General features: G+C 44.2%; 1 protein-coding gene across 4 annotated transcripts in view; it reads right to left on the bottom strand.

The window, feature by feature from the left end:
- The window catches only part of senp6a (SUMO specific peptidase 6a), a 78,410-nt gene that overhangs the window by 12,746 nt on the left and 45,194 nt on the right, over window positions 1–20,470 (bottom strand). For all 4 annotated transcript variants that reach the window (XM_055639470.1, XM_055639469.1, XM_055639472.1 and 1 more), the window contains 9 exons: window positions 18,208–18,461; window positions 15,704–15,874; window positions 12,573–12,606; window positions 11,355–11,534; window positions 9,622–9,836; window positions 7,992–8,083; window positions 6,997–7,113; window positions 5,535–5,657; window positions 750–842 (listed from right to left, as the gene is read on the bottom strand). In XM_055639470.1, coding sequence (XP_055495445.1) covers window positions 750–842; window positions 5,535–5,657; window positions 6,997–7,113; window positions 7,992–8,083; window positions 9,622–9,836; window positions 11,355–11,534; window positions 12,573–12,606; window positions 15,704–15,874; window positions 18,208–18,461 — 1,279 coding nt within the window. The remainder of the gene's footprint in view (window positions 1–749; window positions 843–5,534; window positions 5,658–6,996; window positions 7,114–7,991; window positions 8,084–9,621; window positions 9,837–11,354; window positions 11,535–12,572; window positions 12,607–15,703; window positions 15,875–18,207; window positions 18,462–20,470) is intronic.

The raw sequence follows: 20,470 nt of genomic DNA, 5'->3' as shown, positions 1-20,470 counted from the left end.
ATCTGTGAGGGAAATGGACAGACAATGTTTGGATTTGGACCCTTCTTCAGACCCATCCCAAACGTTGCCTGCATCTTTCCGTCTCATGGCCTGCTGAGACCCTCCAGCACTTTGTGTTTTGCTCAAGATTCCAGCAGTTTTGTGTATCTTCCGTGCACCCAGTGACCTTCGTTTTGACAAGTCAACCTCCTCACCGATCGCTTGCATGTTCTTAAACGAGGGACTTGTGAGGGGAGAGATTTAAGAGGGACCTCAGCAGCAATCTTTTCAGAGTTTAGTTTATTGACATGTACCGAGGTACAGTGAATAGTTTTTGTTGCCTGCTAACCAGTCAGCGGAAAGACTATTCATGATTACAATCGAGTTGTCCACAGTGTACAGATACAGAATAAAGGGAATAACGTGAAAAAATTTGTGCAAGATAAAGTCAGTAAAGTCCAACCAAAAGATGGTCCGAGGGTCTCATTGGAATTAGACAGAGGGTAGGCCTTATTTGGAAGGAACTGCCAAAGGAAGCTATAGAAAGGAATACAATTACGACTTCCAAAAGACATTCAGACATACGCACGGATAAGAAGGGTTAAGGGGCTATGGGCCAAATGCAGGCAGGTGGGACTAGCTCAGTACGCCAACTTGGCCCAGGCCTATTTCTATGATGTACAGCTCTCTGACTCTTCTTTGGTACGTCTCAAGGCCATTGCAGACCATGTGACTTAAATAGATACAATGAATAGCTCTATAATACTTACGTTTCATTTATTGGAACAAATACAAAGTCCTTTTGAAAGAGATCTACATGCCGTGTCCATGTTTTTACCCTGGCATGACGACGCTGTGGTAATCTAAAAAAAAAGACAAGACATGAGAAGATTTAAAGTTACGAAACATGCCTATACTCAACATGGTTACTATGCGGAGGAAATATGCTGGTGTACAGTGTATACAAATGAACAGTGGAGTGAATTAGGGCGCTAGAGCTGTTACCTTACAGAGCCAGAGGCCCGGGTTTGATCCTGACTACGGGTGCTGTCTGTACAGAGATTGTACCTTCTCTCAGGGACTGCATGGGTTTTTTCCGGGTGCTCCAGTTTCCTCCCACACTCCAAAGACGTACAGGTTTGTAGGTTAATTGGCTTCAGTAAAAATTGTAAATTGTCCCTAGTGCGTAGGATAATGTTAGTGTATGGGGTGATTACTGGTCAGCATGGACTCGGTGGCCCAAAGGGCCTGTTTCCGCATTGTATCTCCAAAGGCTAAAGTCAGTGCAGATCTTCCTAAATTAAGATCTTCTTAAGATTAAAAAATAATTAAACAATTAAAATAACTGGCATGAAGAACCAGAGGACAAGAACCAGAGGACATTGCTTTGGTGAGGGGGGAACATTTAATAGGAACCTGGGGAACAACTTTTTTTTTTTACACAAAAGGTAGGAATGAGCTGCCAGAGGAGTTAGTGGAGGCAGATACTTTCACAATGTTTATAAAACACTTGGAGAGGTACATGGATATGATAGGTATGGAGATATAAGGGCCAAACAGGCAAGTTGGATGAGTGTAGATGAGTGGCCGAGTGTAGATGGGGCATCTTAGTCAATATGGCCAAGTTGGATCAAAGCACTGTTTCCACGCTGTATAACTCAAAAGTGGTAGATCAGTAATTTGTTTAGGGGTTGTGGCCATTGCTGGCTATTTCTACCTTGACTGTCCAACCTTAAGGGCAGTCACAGTGGAGCAGCGGTAAGGAGTTACTGCCTTACAGTGCTTGTAGCGCCGGAGACCCCGGTTCGATCTCGTCTATGGGTGCTGTCTATACGGAGTTTGCACGTTCTCCCCGTGACCGTGTGGGTTTTCTCCAACATCTTCAATTTCCTCCCACACTACAAAGACGTACAGGTTTGCAGGTTAATTGGCTTGGTGTTTGTGTAAATTGTCCCTCGTGTGTGTAGGATAGTGTTAACATGCGGGTGTTGCTGGTCAGTGCGGACTTGGTCCACTTACGCCAACCAGTGATCACCCGTACACTATTTCTGTCCTACAAACTCGGGGCAATTTACAGAAGTCAATTATCCTACAAACCTGCACATCTTTGGGGTGCGGAGGGAAATCGGATCCAATGGTCACAGGGATAACGTGCAAATTCTGCCCAAACAGAACCTGAGGTCAGGTTCAAACCAGGTCTCTGGGGCTGTGAGGTAGCAATTGTTCCGCTTCACCACTGTACTGCCCAGTTGAGCCTGGAGTGTATGCGCCACGTTGCATAGCTCGCCGTGGAGCTCACCCACTGCCCTTGTGCTGTTCTGTTCCCAACAATGCTGGCAGCACCAACCCCACTCAGCCAGCACTGCTGGGCAAGACGGGAGAAGGAGATCAGACACTACCCAAGTCTTACTCCAGATATCAACTCCTCTCTCACATCAAGATAATATGGATAATATTAAACCTACATCCACACAAAGTTGGTGGGTACAATCCATTATATAGTGAGTACTGTCTGATGAAGGGATCCAAACCAAAACGTCACCTATTCCTTGTCTCCAGAGATGCTGTAGGACATGCTGAGTTACTCCAACATTGTGTGTTTGTCTTCAGTACAATCAGTATACAGGTGTCACACAGCATAATGCATCAACTAATGCACCTTGTGAACCTCCTACTCTAATCAATGCAAGTACTGAGGAGTTCCAGAAACATGTAGCAAAGCCAATTCTCTACAACACCGATTCCCACAGGTGCTTTCTGACCATCTCCCCTGATATTGTGCAGGCTGAGAAACATGATTAGATGATCTGATTAAGGGCCACAGCGCACTGAATCAGACCATCCTGGCCTGAAATGCACACTGCAATCTCTGGGTAAACTCCACCCAATAGAGAAGGCAGGAGAATGGGGTTGAGAGGGAAAGATAGACCAGCCATGATTGAAAGGGGGAGTAGACTCGGCAGGCTGAATGGCCTAATTCTGCTACTATAACTTATGAACAGGACAGGACAAAATTTCACATGGTCTTCTGCTCCAAAAGATTGGCTCTCTTTTAATAAGATTTGTACATTCAGTCATAAAGCACGGAAAGAGGCCCTTCGGCCCAATTTGTCCACACCGACCAAGATGCCCCATCTACACTAGTTCCATCTGCACGCATTTGCCCCATATCCCTCGAAACCTATCCTATCTTTAGAAGATTAAGGGGGTGATCTTATAGAAACTTACAAAATTCTTAAGGGGTTGGACAGGCTAGATGCAGGAAGATTGTTCCCGATGTTGAGGAAGTCCAGGACAAGGGGTCACAGTTTAAGGATAAAGGGGAAATCCTTTAGGACCGAGAGGAGAAAGTCATTTTTCACACAGTGGTGAATCTCTGGAATTCTCTGCTACAGAAGGTAGTTGAGGCCAGTTCATTGCCTATATTTAAGAGGGAGTTAGATGCGGCCCTTGTGGCTAAATGGATCAGGGGGTATGGAGAGAAGGCAGGTACAGGATACCGAGTTGGATGATCAGCCATGATCATATTGAATGGCGGTGCAGGCTCGAAGGGCCGAATGGCCTACTCCTGCACCTATTTTCTATGTTTCTATCCATGTACCTGTCCAAACGACTTTCAAATATTGTTATAGTACCTGCCTCAACTACCTCCTCAATCAGCTTGTTCCATACACCCACCTCTGTGAAAAAGTTGCCTCAGGTTCCTATTAATTATTTCTTCTCACCTTAAATCTACATCCTCTGGTTCTTGATTCCCCTACCCTGGGTAAAAGACTGTGCATTTACCCAATCTATTCCCCTCATTATCTAATACACCTCGAGAAGATCACCCCTCATCCTCCTGTGTTCCAAGGAATAGTCCTAGCCTGCCCAACCCCTCCCTATAGCTCAGGCCCTCGAATTCTGGCAACATCCTTGCAAATCTTCTCTGCACTTTTTCCAGCAGAACAACTTATTTTGTATAGCAGGGTGACCAAAACTAAATACAATACTCCAAACGTGGCCTCCCCACCATCTTGCATAACTGTAATTTAACATCCCAAGCTTCGATACTCAATACCCTGCCTGATAGATTGTTCCCGATGTTGGGGAAGTCCAGGACAAGGGTTCACAGTTTAAGGATAAAGGGGAAATCCTTTAGGACCGAGATGAGAAAATCATTTTTCACACAGAGAGTGGTGAATCGCTGGAACTCCCTGCCACAGAAGTTAGCTGAGGCCAGTTCATTGGCTATATTTAAGAGGGAGTTAGATGTGGCTTGTGGCTAAAGGGATCAGGGGGTATGGAGAGAAGGCGGGTACAGGATACTGACTTTGATGATCATCCATGATCATATTGAATGGCGGTGCAGGCTCGAAGGGCCGAATGGCCTACTCCTGCACCTATTTTCTATGTTTCTATAAAGGTCAATGTGCCGACAGCCTTCTTGACCACCCTATCTACCTGTGGCGCCACTTTCAAGGAACTATGTACCCATAATCCTCGATCCTTCTGCTCGACAACACTCCCCAGAGCCTCGCCATTCACTGTGAAGCTCCTGCCCTGGTTTAACTTCCCAAAATGCAACACCTCGTATGTATGTGCATTAAACTCCATTTTCCATCCCTCAGCGCACTTGCCCAACTGATCAAGATCACGCTGGAATTTTTCATAACCTTTCAATTTCTGCAGATATTACATTTACTGAACTTGACGCTCACGATTGGAAAACCTAAGAGCATGCACACATTTCCCCAACTTGTTCCCAACATATTCGCAGGGCTCCTGGTGGAAGGGTTGTCCGAAATTTACTCCTTGGTTGTAGCATCTTATCACGAATGACAGATGAAGAAACTTACATTTTATTCCAAAAGCCATTTTAAGGCTTTACTTAGAGAAATGGGATGCTGTACATACTGTCTTGCGATATTGAGTCGATAAAAAATAAATGGGTAGGAAGTTGCAGGCTGGGCACTGAAGGGGGAGCTCTCGCCATTCGTGACTGGGCTTGGAAATAGTGATGAGTCATGATTAGTACGGGTGTCTGGGGTTATGGGGAGAAGGCAGGAGAATGGGGTTTGGAGGGAGAGATAGATCAGCCACGATTGAATGACGGAGTAGACTTGATGGGCCGAATGACTTAATTCTGCTCCTCTCACTTATGACCTTATAATTTAGTAATACAGCGTGGAAACTGGCCCTTTGGCCCACTGAGTCCATGCGGATCAGCGATCACCTGCGTTGGGGGAGGGAGATGGAGGAGAAGTGGAGCAAGATTTCCCCCTTTTTGCCAAATCAATAGAGCAAAAGGAGACAAAATGCTGGAGTAACTCAGCAGGTCAGGTGGCATCTCTGGAGAACAAGCGGTATCCCTGGAGGCTGAAGAAGGGCCCTGACCCGAAACGTTCCCTGTCCATGTTCTCCAGAGTTACTCCAACGTTTTGCGCCTCTTATTTTGTTCTATTCATTTAGAAAAGGAATATCCTGAGTGAGCTCCAGATTATTCCACAAAACACTTTTCCCCCTCCCACACATTGTTGCATTTGGTTTTCTACAGAAAGCATGACATAGCTTACGATAGAGTGACGGATTCTGGAACATTACGCCGTTCTCGTTGATTCAGCCGTTTGTAAAAAAAGGAGCTGAAAATGTGTATTCTATCTGCATCCTGCTGCTTGATCTTTTCAAGAACTAAATACCTGCAGGGTCAGATGAGAAATGCACACGTTAAACATTTTTTTTTTTTCCGATGAAAAGTGCCCCACCTTCCCCCCTCTTTTCCTGCCCCCTATCTGGACTCCCACCTATTTCTCCCCTCCACACCAGGGACCCTGACAGTCCTTTCAGGTGAGGCAGAGGTTCACTTGCACCTCCTCCAACCTCATCTTTTGTATCCGTGGTTCAAGATGTGGACTCTTATACATCGGCGAGACCAAACGCAGACTGGGCGATCGTTTCTCAGAACACCTATGCTCAGTCTGCGTGAACCAACTTGATCTCCCAGTTGCTGGACACTTTAATTGTCCTTCCCATTCCTGCACAGATTTTTCTGTCCTCCATTGCCAGAGTGAGACTAAACGCAAATTGGAGGAACAGCATCTCATATTTCGCTTGGGCAGCTTACAGTCCAGTGTTATGAATGTATACAGGGGAGTGAACAAAGGGGAATGTTTGTATAAGTTAACTACTTTTTTCAAATTGTGCGATATAGCTTCTTGCCTACTGAGGTGTATCAACTAATTTTTGCAGTGCCGCGATCAGTCTTTGCAAGCTGTACGGCAGAGGGCAGCAGGCTGTAACTTTCAGGTTGCATCTAATTCTACTGTTGCCAAATAGTGAAATGCCTGGATAGAGTGAATGTGGAGAGGATGTTTTCACTAGTGCGAGTGTCTAGGACCAGAGGCCATAACCTCAGAATAAAAGGACGCACCTTTAGAAAGGGGATGAGGAGGAAGTTCTTTAGTCAGAGGATGGTGAATCTGTGGAATTCATTGCCACAGATGGCTGTGGAGGCCAGGTCATTGAATATTTTTAAGGCACAGATTGACAGATTTTTGATTAGTGAGGGTGACAGGGATTGAATGGTTTAATAGACTAGTACTTATGAACATGTCCATTAGATTCTCAGCAAAGCTGACCAGTGGGACACCGCCAAATCATTCTCCACGTTCAAACAAACTACAATAAGGAGAACCATTTCCAATTTCACACAGCATTGACAAAGAAACCAAGGCCGTTTCTCAGCAGGATTGCACTGCCTTATCAAGTCAAGTCAAGTTTATTCGTCATATACACATACGAGATGTGCAGTGAAATGAAAAGTGGCAATGCATCGATCACTTGGATATTTTTCTCTCAATAGGCTGTCACTGTAGATTTTTGTGGTTTTCCACAAAATGACTTCACCACTTCACCCATCGTTGACCAACAAGCCTGTTGCTGACTCGGTGAACAATCTCCCTCTTTAAATTAGTAATGATACTTTCTCCGTGTTGGTTCTTGCAAACAAATAAAATCAAAGAAAACAAATTTACTTACTTTAAATAAAAATCTATAATAACATCGTTCAAGAATTCACCCTCTCTCAGGCAGTAAAGATCTTCATTCGTCACAGATATGCCGCCCTTGGCTGGGGGAGGAGGATAAACTATCAGCCTAGTGACAAAAATGGGAGCTATATTTAGAATTGTCCTTGAAGAAATACTGAAGTAATTTCTCAATTTTTGCCCATGAAATACTTAAATGCACATTAAAATTATTAACACAAAGAATTAAGCGCTTATAAAGTCATACTGAGTGGAAACAGGCCCTTTGGTCCAACTTGCCCATGCTGACCAACATGTTCCATCTACACTGGTCCCACCTGCCTGTGTTTGGGTTTATCCCTCGAAACCCATCTTATCCATGTACCCGTTTAAATATTTCTTAAACATTGCGATAGTAGCTGCCTCAACTACCTCCTCCGGCAGCTCGTTCTATAACCTACCACCCTTTATGTGAAAAGCCATCCCTCAGGTTCCTATTAAATCTTTGCCCCCTCACCTTAAACCTATGTTGTCTGATTCAAGATTCCCTTACTCTGGGCAAGAGTTCAAAATACAGAAGTAGTGGGAGAAACACAAGAGATTGCAGATGCTGGAATCTTGAGCAACTAACAATCTGCTTGAGGAACTGAGAGCGACAGGCACCATCTGTGAGGGGAGGAGGGAGAAATGGATAGTCTCAGCAGTAGGATACGAGTCCTTCAAGTCACCTGTGCACCAGAAGCTTCAGCAATTCACCTGAGAGGGAAGAGGGAGGAAAGACTTCAAGCATGGCATTCAGTTGGACAGCTGGCAGAGTTGCTGTCTCACGCCGCCAGAGAACCAGGTTCAATCCTAGCCTCAGGCACTGGATCGGGAGTTTGCACGTTGTACCTGAGCCCACACCAATTTCTAAGTGACAAGCTGGATGCAACTAATTTTAACTATATGTTTGGTTCACACAGTCAATCTACAATGCACACGTTATTACTTTGTTAATGTTACACTTACTTTTCAATGGGACCCATAAAGGAAGAATGGACTGATCCCAAACTATCGACACCAGAATGGTTGGTTTTCCGCAAAGAGTATTTGGAGGGATTCTGGAAAATTAAAATTACAACATAGATTAGGCAGAGAAGGGAAAGAAAAAGGGAAGAGAAATATATAAACTGCTATGGTAGTCATTCTTTCAATTAAGATACTTCCATACAGTAGAGCAAAACAAACTGTAGGCGCTGAAAATCGGAAACGTAAAATGGCAGAAAGTCAGCAGTTCAAGCAGCAACTGTGGAGAGAGAAACAGATACCGCATTTCAGGTTTTGGATAAAGTTGAGATGTTCTTTATCCACAGATGCTGCCTGACCTAATGAATGTTTCCAGCAATTTTGTTCCTGAGTCCCAGGTATAATAGGTCGCGATCGCTCGTTCAACCAAGAGCAAGAGATCTTCTCTACTCAGTTTTCAAGGCAGAATGGTTATTTACTCCCCCTCCCCAAAGCTCAAATTTACTACTTATAAACCAAAATGGAGATGTCAGCATGGGACCCTTGGGAGAGCTTGGTGCTTTTCTTTTATGCAAATAAAAAAACTGACTGCAAATTACAATTTTGTGCTGATTATTTACAATAGCTTGATATTAAATCTAGATGTTGGTTTACAAAAAAACACACAAATGCTAGAGTCAGCAGCATCTCTGGAGAACTTGGCTAGGCGATGCTTCGGATTGGGAGAATGTTGCCTGACCCGCTGAGTTATTCTTGCATTTTGTGCTTTAAATTTTTTTTTTTAAATCTTATTGATAATATTAAATCTGCTGGTTCCTATGCATTCAGTATTTTTAAGGAGCAGAAGAGATGTATGCAAAATTTCACCATCCAAACAGTATGATGTACAAGTTGATATACAAGGCAAGACAAGGAACTGCAACTGCTGGTTTACAAAGAAGGGCACAAAGTGCTGGAGTAACTCTGGAGAACAGGAATAGGTGACGTTTTGGGTCAAGACAGAAGAAGGGCCCTGACCCAAATCTTCACATCCATGTTCTCCAAAGATGCTGCCTGACCCGCTAAGTTACTCCAGAACTTTGTGTTCTTACTTTTCATGTTGGCATCCATTTTTAGAAACCTAACTATTTTTTTTGTTTAATTTTCCCCAGGAGACTTCAGACTTGGGATACAATGTGGAAACAGGCCCTTCGGCCCACTGAGTTCGCGCCGACTAACAATCACCCCGTTTATTAGCACTGTCCTACACATTAGGGGCAAGTTACAATATTTACAGAAGCCAATTAACCTACAAACTAACCTACAAACCTGTACATCTTTGGAGTGTGGGAGGAGACCGTAGGAAACCGCAGCACCTGGAGAAGACCCACGTGTTCACAGGGAGAACGTACAAACTCTGTACAGACAACACCTGTACTCGGGATCGAACCCGGGTCACCGGAGCTTTAAGGCAGCAATTCTACCACGGCCCACTGTGCTGCCCCTGACTAATGAAGCCAGTCAGTTCATTTGTGCCAAATACCAACCTATTTACCCAGATAAATAAGAATTCAGTGTTTATCAATTCACACCTCCTCCTCCTCCTACCTGCTACACCAGGCTGAAGCAGCCAGTAACACTGCAATACGCTTACCCTGCCATCCTTGAGTAACAGATTGCTCTTGTGTTCTTCTAGGTTCAGTGTAAACATAAGAACTCTGTTGTTCGCTTCGACAAATGGGATGGAGTCAAAAAAGTTTGATATATTGTTCTTTTTGCCAACTTCAGTTAAAATTCTTTCAAAAATAGCAGCTGCGCGATGATCCAGAAGTGACTCAAAAATCAAAGCAATGTACCGTTCATCAGTAGCTGAAAAATACAACCGACAAAACCATTCAACCTATATAGAAACAAGGAATTGCAAATGATGGTTTACAATAGAGTATACAAAGTGCTGGAGTAATCAGAGGGTCAGGCAGCGGAGAACATGAAAAGGTGACCTTTCGGGACGGATCGAATTACGGTTAAATAGGGTGATCAAGAAGGCTTTTGGCACATTGGCCTTCATCAGTCAAAGTATGAGTACAGAAGTTGGAAGGTCATGTATAAGACGTGACCTCATGGGAGTGGTTGAGCAGGCTAGGGCTTTATTCCTTGGAGCACAGGGGGATGATGGGGTGATCTTAGGTGAGTAGAATCAAGAGAGGAATAGATCTGGTAAACGCACAAACACTTGCTCAGAGTAGGGGAATCGAGAATCAGATGGTATAGATTTATGGTGAGGGGGGAAAAAGATTTAATAGGAACCAGAGGGGTAACTTTTAAAAAAAACTCGAAGTGTATGGTACGAGCTACAGGAGGAGGTAGTTGAGATACTATGGCAACATTTAAGAAATACAGGTACATGAATAGGATAGGTTTAGGGCCAAACACAGATAGGTGGGACGTGGTGATGGGGCATGTCGGTCGGCACGGGCATGTTGGGCCAAGGGGCTTGTTTCCACACTGTATCACTAAGACTCCAACACTGTGTGTCTTCTGCCTGTAAAGTACCTACTTCAAAGAAGTTCTTTATAATTACATCAGTACTCTGATTTAATGAAGGCTTTTCAACGAGATTGCTTCTAGATACATGAAAAGTTAGTACTATGGGCCAGTTGGTTAAGTCAGACTAGTGTGCATCAAATCGTGGCTGAGGAAAGCAACTGGATGTTTATGCCAAACATGATGTTGTTGAGCTTGTCTCCTCTACCTGCATGCGATCCATATCTTTCCATACCCATGTGACTATCTAAAAGCCCCTTAAATATAGTATCTGCTTCCACCACCACCCATGGCAGTGCGTTCCAAGCACCCACCACCCTCTGTATAAAATAACAACTTGACATGGTGGGAAGAAGTCATACAGTATAGAAAACAGGCCCTCTGGCCCAACTTGCCCACGGCGACCAAGATGCCCCATGTACACTAGTCCCACCTGCCCATGTTTGGCCCATATTCCTTTAAACCTTGTAGCAACATTTTTTGGATTATAACAGGTGAGTAAAGTCAAAAGAACAATAATCTTCAAGAATGGGAGTAGAGAGCTGGGGATGGAGGTGGCCATGGATGTACACGACCGGGATAAACATTTTAAAACTGTGCTGCACCAAACAGAGGCAATGAATACTTGAAAGATATCAGGGTTGAAAAATTATTCTGATGAATTGCTACCAAACTCAACCCAGCAAAGGGCAAAAGGAATATTTGCAATACAGTATAGCATCATACAAAGAGAATCAAATAGCCACTTAGAGGAGAACAGAGCTATTATTTCTATAGAGTTGTTACGTAAACCTGCTACAGGCTTGTCATTTTAACAAGCCCAATACAGCTGTTTGCACTTACTGGATGCTTCAGAATCAAACCAGTTATTCTCTTTGCTCATATTGAGAGACGACCGAAGTCTGTGGCAGGCAACCGTTGTTAATTGCAAGAAAAGCACTGGCAATACATGTGCGTTGCACCATTCACACTTAGTGAAATCTGAAGCTTCTAAAACAATTTCTTGGGATGATTCCTGAGGCACTGCAAAAGGGACAGATAGAAAAGGCATTACATTCTATTCTCTTTGCTCTATCTATACGAGTTTGACGATTGTATTTATGTATGGTATTATCCAATCTGTTTTGATAACATGCAAAACAAAGCTTCTCAATGTATTTCGGTAGACGTTACCATAAGACATGGGAGCAAAATTAGGCCATTTGGACCATTGAGTATGCTCCACCATTCAATCGCGGCTGATCCATTTTTCCCCTCTCACCCCCATTCTCCTGCCTTCTCCCCGTAAATTAGATGCCCTTCTAATCAATAAACTTTTTCCCTCGCTTGTTCCACAGCGTGATCCCGCCTAACAGTCCGCCTCAACCTACCTAATCTTTAATCATTCATTTAACTTCCAAAATTAGTTCCAAGAATTAGAAACCACAAATCGGAGTATAGATTGGATAAGTTTAGGCAGTGTTGGGGCCATCGATTTTGTCATTTAAGTAAACTATTGCAAGCTAAGGAATTTAAAATCCACCTCTTGTCCTCTGGATCTTCTCCAATTCCCCTACTTCATCCAATTGGAAGATAAATGTGTAGAGTTTGAACACACAAGCATATCGTGATTCAGCTAGGAATACTTCCGCTCTTTTACCTTTGCCATAAATTATTTCAATGTTCACTTTGCAAGCAAAAAAGATACAATTATAATTGTTTACCAGCCAAAAGACTGAATACTAGACGCGAATGGGATGAACATGTTTGCCGGTCGGCATGGACTCAGTGGGCCGAAGGGCCTGTTTCCGCACTGCATCTCTAAAGTCTAAAGATCAGGTTTGGACTGAGTACACCAAATGCAGGTTTCTTTCACTGTAGCTTTATGTAATGAGGAAAGATGGTGAATTGAAAAGCTCTCAAAAATGTAGCTACCATTTTTCTGGTGGACTGCTTTTAAACAGCTTTTTTGCACACTTACAAACAATACGCTCTTTGTTCTTTGTTTATGCACATTTTAAAATCTATTTATGTGGACCACTGATTGGCAATTTTAGAAATAATGATTTGAGATGGACTTACCTCCCATACTGACCTTGATGAAGTCGAGGCTGAACTGAAAGAAGAATAATCTGTTTTAAGTGCAAATCAATCTATGAACAGATTGTCATAAAGCAAGAAAGGAAGGTTTACATAGCTAAAAACCACAATTTATTCATGATGTAATCACAGTTTAATAAAAGCAGTGGAATTTGTTTTTTCTTCAAATGAAGCAAAACACAAAGCAATCAATATTGAATTTAGTAGGGTCTGTCACCTCGCCTTTATTTAGGCATTACTACTTTGTTCATGCTGCAGTTCGCAGCTTAATGGGATTACAGTTATTTATCTCGGAGCTACTGAACTCTGTAGCCCATCTAATTATGGAAACCAGCCCACTTTAGGTGCTTAAGGCCGGTGTAACTCTGCGGGTCAGGCAGCATCTCTGCGGGAAAAGGAATAGGTGACGTTTCGGGTCGAGACCCTTTATCAGACCCGAAACATCACCTATTCCTTTTCCAGCGATACTGCCTGACCCGCTAAGTTACTCCAGCATGTTGTGTTTATTTTCGGTGTAAACCAGCATCTGTAGTTCCTTCTTACCCACTTTAGGTGCTCGTAAACACCTCCATCCAAGACCGCAGGAAATTGCAGAGAGCTGTAGACATAGCCCACGTCATCCACAAACCAACCTGCCCTTCCATTGACTCCATCTGCACTTCATACTGTCTCAGCCAAGGCCACCAGCATAATCATGAACGAGTCTCACCACGACCACTCCCTTTTCTCACTTCTCCCATCAGGCAAGATGTACAGAAGTTTGAAAATGCTTTTCACTGTATCTTGGTAAATGTGACAATAATAAACTAATCTAAACTACTTCCAGATTCAGAGACAGTTTCTTTTCAGCTGTTATCAGACAACTGAATCGTCCTCATACCAGCTAGCGTGTGGTCCTGACCTCCTATACACTTCAATGGAGACCTCTGAACTATATCTGGACTTCAATGTTATACTTTACTAAATGTTGTACACTTAATCCGGGCACTGTGGATGGCTTGATAACCTTTTCTTTGACTGGATAGCATGCAACGTAACGTTTTCACTCAGTAAGCCTCCAAAGCCTCGGTACACGTAAAACCCCTGTCTCACAGTGCGAGTTGACACACGAGGTACCCCGAGTTAAAACTTGTGGTAACAACGTACGATTAACGGAGCTGTAACGTCAGAACTCGTGGACACAACTTAGAGACTCGTGGCGCTTACAGCAGGTACCCGTGAAACTTGTCAACTCTTGAAAAAAATTAAACATGTTTAAAGTTTTCCACGAGTCAAATTTACTCTTGTGGTTAAGAATTGAAACATTTTAACTCGTTGTAAGAACGTAGTGGCCCGTGCGTTTACCTTAGTATATCGTGAGTCTACCGTGGGAACTCTTTAACTCAGCGGGCAGGCAGTATTAGCGTTCATAGAGCGGGATCTTTTGAAGAATATCTGGGTGCGAGGATTGACCGGATCGGAAGATTTAGCGAGAGCCCAGTGCAATTAGCCATCTGGTTAGACAAGACCAGGCTTAAACCTAATGAGTTTGTGATATATCTATTTTATCCTTTAATCTTGGACGAGGTTTGGCAAAACACGTCGCCAAGTATGGATGACGTTTCCAGAAAGTTTGTCAAAGATATATTACATCTTCCAATTAGTGTTGGTGGTGGTCTTTTGTTCTGCAGGGTTCGTAATTGGGCCTTGATATCCCTAAATTGTTCTTCGTTACGATTATTAGAAAGTACTCCAGCACACATAGTGTGGCTTCACAGTTTCACGCTTGCAATACGAAGCCTTTTTAAGTTGCGATCGGAATCAGAGCTAAAATGTAATAAAAACGTCCTGCTCTAAGTCTAAAGTTCAAATTGAACCAAATGTTTCTCCCTAATGCCTCCATTTCAGTGGAGGGCTCCATTCGATATGCTCATGCACATGGCAGTGGTGAATTATCTATTCTCGAGTCCTATTCTTTATCTTCTTATATATTACTAAAAGTCTGATCTTGACCGCTTTTGGCCCACTGTGCTGCGATTTCCGAGAGAACGCCGCCACCAATGACCGTCATTTTTGGCCACCTCGCTCAGAGCCCCCCTCCGCCTTCCGGGACCAGAGGATTTTTCCCATTGATGAAAAATCAGAGAGATATTAATGTTTAAAAAAAAATCCCCATTCTCTCTGCTGCCCCGCTGGCGGCAGGGGGAGGGACTATAAAATCCAGAAGTGTAGTGCCTCACTCAGTCTCTGCCAGACCCAGGAAGCGAGAGGGTCACGGCTCTCTGAGCTGCGAATAACACTGAACGCACGTCTACTCCACGGTGAGTCCCCTCGTTGCGGCTGTAAAGTGGCTGCAGCCCAATTGTTTGCCTCGCCTTTTTAAAAGGTTTGTGTTCACAAAATGAATTTTGCTTGTCAGGTGGCTGCAGCCCAATTGTTTGCCTTGGCTTAGCTTTTAAAATTGTTGCAACAGTTGGATGCCAGCCCAAGAATCCATTCGGCCCACGATGTCTACACTAGCCCTCTGGAGACCAGTACGTTCGGCCCGCAACACCCATACTAGCGCAACAGACAGCCCCCCCCCACTGGTGAGCCATATTGGAATTGGTGGAGAGGTGGAATATTGCTTTGGTGACCAGCCCTCCCGTGTGATGCTGGGACCAAAGTAAATTTGTCCCAAATCGCTTCGGGCTATCACTGCTCCCATAATCCTCGCATGTTGTGAACTGCCACACCTCTTATCACTGCTTCTGCCCACCTCTTGCTTCGGGCTCTCTAACAACTTGCAGTTTTTAACATGCGACTTTATCAGAACGCTCAACATTAATGAAGCCCCCCCCCACTGTCCAACTGAGCCCTATTGGAATTGGGTGGAGAGGTGGAATATTGCTTTGGTGACCAGCCCTCCCGTGTGATGCTGGGACCCAACGGGTCCCACGTAGTCTAGTTGTTTATGTATGACTCCAGTTTGTCCCATGGTATTGTTATCCATCTTGCTTGCCTTACACACTGCCCGCCCACCAACACGCTTCATTCACACGAATACATGACACACATAATCCTCGCGTGTTGTGAACTATGCTGAAAAAAAAGGTTGAAAACATTAAGGTTTTCCCCCTGCCTACATCACTCACAATAACAGGTTCCAATACTGTCATGCGATAGGTCCCGATCCGTATACTTCGGCACTTTAGAATAATACTTTCACAATTGCTTTCCGCTTGCGTACCAAGACCATCCGTCTGTGACAATGCAGGCTCAATTTTTCTTTTCTTGCCCACTGTTTCATGGTAAGGATTTCCAAACTGAAGAGAGCAGACAGGATTAAAAAACATATGGGAACCTGGTGAAGTCAGCAAAAAAAACACATGAAATACAGAAGATATTATGAAAGCATTCTCTTTGTTGGTCTTAGAGTTTAGGACTCTTGTCTAGAAACCAAACACATCCTACATGTCCATACACACAAGAATTTCAACAGCATCTTAACGGCTACTTTTTAATAAAAGCAGTAAATGATGGAAGCATTCACCAGGCCGGGCAGCATCTATGGACAGAGGAAAAAGGGTTAACCTTTCAAGTCAAAGATCAAGATTTCTCAACCTTTTCACAGAACCATCTGACATCCACCATCACAATGTGCTTCCAGAGATTGGTGACATTAACTCCAGCCTCCCAGCCAGTTTTGATCCACGGCAGTTTGCTTACCATCGCAACAGTTCCACATCAGACACCATCTCCCTGGCCCTACACTCATCTCTGGAACACCTAGATAACAAGGACTCCTACATTAGATTCCCATTCATCAACTATAGCTCTGCCTTCAACACCATAATCCCATCCTAGACCTGGACACAGGAATCAGCTCCCCCCTTTGCCACTGGATCCATGGCTTTCTGACTGACAGACCTCAAGCAGCGAGGATAGGTGACAACACCTCCTACATAATAACTCTCTTCACTGTTCTATGTTCTAACACACTGGATGAGTTTGTTTTTACAATGAACATCTTCTCAAGTCTACTCAGCTCACTTTATCCATCTAGGGCAGCACAGTGGTGCAGCTGGTAGAGCTGCTGCGTTACAGCACCAGAGACCTGGGTTCACTCCTGACCTTGGGTACTGTCTGTGTGGAGTTTGCACCTTTTCCCGGTGACCACATGGGCTTCCTTCAATTTCCTCCCAAAGACGCAGAGGTTTGTAGGTTAATGGCCTCTGTAAATTGCCCCATGTGTAGGGAGTGGATGTGGACGTGGGATAACAAAGAAATAGTGTGAACGCATGATCAATGGTCATAGATTATAGATGATTATAAATGGTCAATGATTATAGATGAGGGTCCCCTCGATATGCTCCCCTCTGCTCTTGCTCCATTCGCAACAAGGACAGAGTCCCACTTGTCCTCACCTTCCACCGCATCAGCCATTGCATACAGCATACAATACTCCAACACGTTTGCTACCTCCAATGGGATCCCACCACTGGCCACATCTTCCCATCTCCACCCCTTTCTGCTTTCCGCAGAGACTGTTCTCTCTGCTGCTCCCTGGTCAACGTCCCTTCCCACCCAAACCACCCCCTCCCCAGGTACTTTCCCCCGATACCACAGGAGATGCAACACCTGTCCCTTTATCTCCCCCCTCGACTCCATCCAAGGACCACGAGTCTTTTCAGGCGAGGTAGAGGTTCACTTGCACCTCCTCCAACCTCATCTACTGTATCCGATGTTCCAGGTGTCAACTCCTGTACATCAGCGAGACCAAGCGCAGGCTTGGCGATCATTTCGCTGAACACCTCCACGCAGTCCGCCTTAACCTGCCTGATCTCCCGGTTGTTCAGCACTTTAACTCCCCCTCCCATTCCCAATCTGACCTTCCTGTCCTGGGCCTCCTCCATTGCCAGAGTGAGGCCCAGCGCAAATTGGAGGAACAGCACCTCATATTTTGCTTGGGTAGCTTACACCCCAGCAGTATGAACATTGACTTCTCTAATTTCAAATAGCCATTGCTTTCCCTCTCTCTCTCTCCATCCCCTCCCCTTCCCAGTTCTCCCATCAGTCTTACTGTCTCCGATTACAATTTATCTCTGTCCCGCCCACTCCGTTGACATCAGTCTGAAGGGTCTCGACCCGAAACGTCACCCATTCTTTCTCTCCAAAGATGCTGCCTGTCCCGCTGAGTTACTCCAGCATTTTGTGTCTACCTCTGATCAATGGTCAATGTGGACTCAGTAGGCCAAAGGACCTGTTTCCATGCTGCAGCTTTCAATCAAATTTAATCAATCCCATGCCCTGCAAGAAATCATTCTCATTCCCCCACTATGCTCCTTTTAAGCTCACGACAGTACAGCCAAATTTTACTCCATCTACAGGTTTGCAGAATACACTGTTGTGATGGGCTGAATCTCAAACCATGGGTACCTATTCACATACCTTGGGTATGCTAGCAAATAATTTTACTGTGATTCTAATGTACTTGAGTTAGGCTTTATTGTATCTATCTATGTATGCTATTTTCTGATGTTTGGATAGCATGCAAAACAAAGCTTTTCATTGTATCACTGTACATGCAACAATAGTAAACTTAAACCTAAAGCTAGAGAAGACAAAATGGGCTAGCTGGAACTGCATTCCAAATTACCTTGTCTTTCATCCTTGCTTTTCTTGGCAATGTGGCTGTGGAGTCCACTTCTGGGCAAAGGTTTTCCAAAATCTGTTTTGTTGCATTTTCATCAAGGGCCTCCTCTGAAGTTGCTTCCGAGGGTTTGGTGGGAAGCTCAGGAGAAAGACTTGTAGCTTCAGTAGTTCTACTAATGGAATTAACGCTATCCATTCGGCTACTTCCAGTGCTGGCATTGTCGTCATCTTCTCCCTCTTCATCACTGGACAGTACAACTGGGAGAAATCCCCAAATTAGCACAGAGAGCATAGAACAGTTCAGCAATGGAACTGGCATTCGACCCACAATGTCTGGTCCAACATGATGCCAAGATAATCCAATCTCACCTTCCTGCGCATGATCCATATCCCTACATATCTGAAGAAGGGTTTCGGCCCGAAACGTTGCCTATTTCCTTCGCTCCATAGATGCTGCTGCACCCGCTGAGTTTCTCCAGCTTTTTTGTGTAACCTCCCTACATATCCATGTGGCCATTTAAAAGTATTTTAACATAGAAACATAGAAAATAGGTGCAGGAGTAGGCCATTCGGCCCTTCGAGCCTGCACTGCCATTCAATATGATCATGGCTGATCATCCAACTCAGTATCCTCTACCTGCCTTCTCTCCATACCCCCTGATCCCTTTAGCCACAAGGGCCACATCTAACTCCCTCTTAAATATAGCCAATGAACTGGCCTCAACTACCTTCTGTGGCAGAGAATTCCAGAGATTCACCACTCTCTGTGTGAAAAAAATTTTTCTCAACTCGGTCCTAAAAGATTTCCCACTTATCCTTAAACTGTGACCCCTTGTTCTGGACTTCCCCAACATCGGGAACAATCTTCCTGCATCTAGCCTGTCCAACCCCTTAAGAATTTTGTAAGTTTCTATAAGATCCCCCCTCAATCTTCTAAATTCTAGCGAGTACAAGCTGAGTCTATCTAGTCTTTCTTCATATGAAAGTCCTGACATCCCAGGAATCAGTCTGGTGATCCTTCTCTGTACTCCCTCTATGGCAAGAATAATAATCATCATCATAATCGTACTTTATTAGCCAAGTATGTTTTGCAACATACGAGGAATTTGATTTGCCATACTAAGTGAAAAGCAACAAGACCATCAACCACATAAGATCTACTTCTATCAAATCTCCCCTCAACCTCCAGCATTCTAGAGAAAACAATTCCAGTCCATCCAACCTCTCCCTATAGCTAATACCTCCTGATCCAGGCATCACCAATGCCCTGAAGTTAACAGTAGGCAACATCCTTTGGTCCATTCATTGACGATGAAGGCCTGAATAGAGTGGATATGGATATGATATTTCCATTAGTGGGAGAGTCTAGGACCAGAGGCCTTAGCCTCAGAATAAAAGGATGTACCTTTAGAAAAGAGATGAGGAGGAATTTCTTGGGTCAGGGGGTGGCGAATCCATAGAATTTGTTGCCACAGATAGGCTAAGCAGACCAATTCAATGGATATTTTTACGGTGGAGATTGATAGGCTCTTAATTAGTACAGGTATCAGGGGTTATGGGGAGAATGGGGTTGTGATGGAAAGATAGATCGAATGGCAGAGTAAATTTAATAGGCCGAATGGCCTGATTCTGCTCCTATAACTTAGGAACATGAAGATTATACCTTGTGCCAGCTGATGGAGTTCTAAGACTTTGACCCAATGAATCTTTATGAATGATCAGAGACAGCTTAGTAGCATGTTGGCTAATGGATGGTGCAGATAACCCCCAGTGAGTAGGGAGTGGGTGAGAAAGTGGGATAACATAGAATTAGTGTGAACAGGGTGATCAATGGTCAGCATGGACTCGGTGGGCTGAAAGGCATGTTTCCCATGATGCATCTCTAAATGGGCGGCAGGGTGGTGCAGCGGTAGAGTTGTTGCCTTACAGCGTCAGAGGCCCGGGTTCGATCGTGACTATGGTCTATGGGTGCTGTCTGTACAGAGTTTGCATGTTCTTCCCTTGACCACGTGGATTTTCGCCGAGTGCACCAATTTCCTCCCACACTCCAAAAACGTACAGGTTTGTAGGTTAATTGGCTTCGATATAAATGTAAATAGTCCCTAGTGTGTGCAGGATAGTATTTATGTGTGGGTCAGCATGGACTCGGTGGGCCGAAGCGCCTGTTTTGCACTGTATCTATAAACTACACTAAGGTGGAATTGAATAACTGATTGGTAATGTAGGGTTGAGAGTGCTTTGAGAGAGTAGGGTTACTTTGAGAGTGC

This window comes from Leucoraja erinacea, chromosome 8, assembly GCF_028641065.1.
Source record: "Leucoraja erinacea ecotype New England chromosome 8, Leri_hhj_1, whole genome shotgun sequence".
In the NCBI taxonomy this organism is placed as follows: Eukaryota; Metazoa; Chordata; class Chondrichthyes; order Rajiformes; family Rajidae; genus Leucoraja; species Leucoraja erinaceus.
Note: the sequence above shows the minus strand (reverse complement) of the source record. Positions and strands in the feature narration are given on the sequence as shown.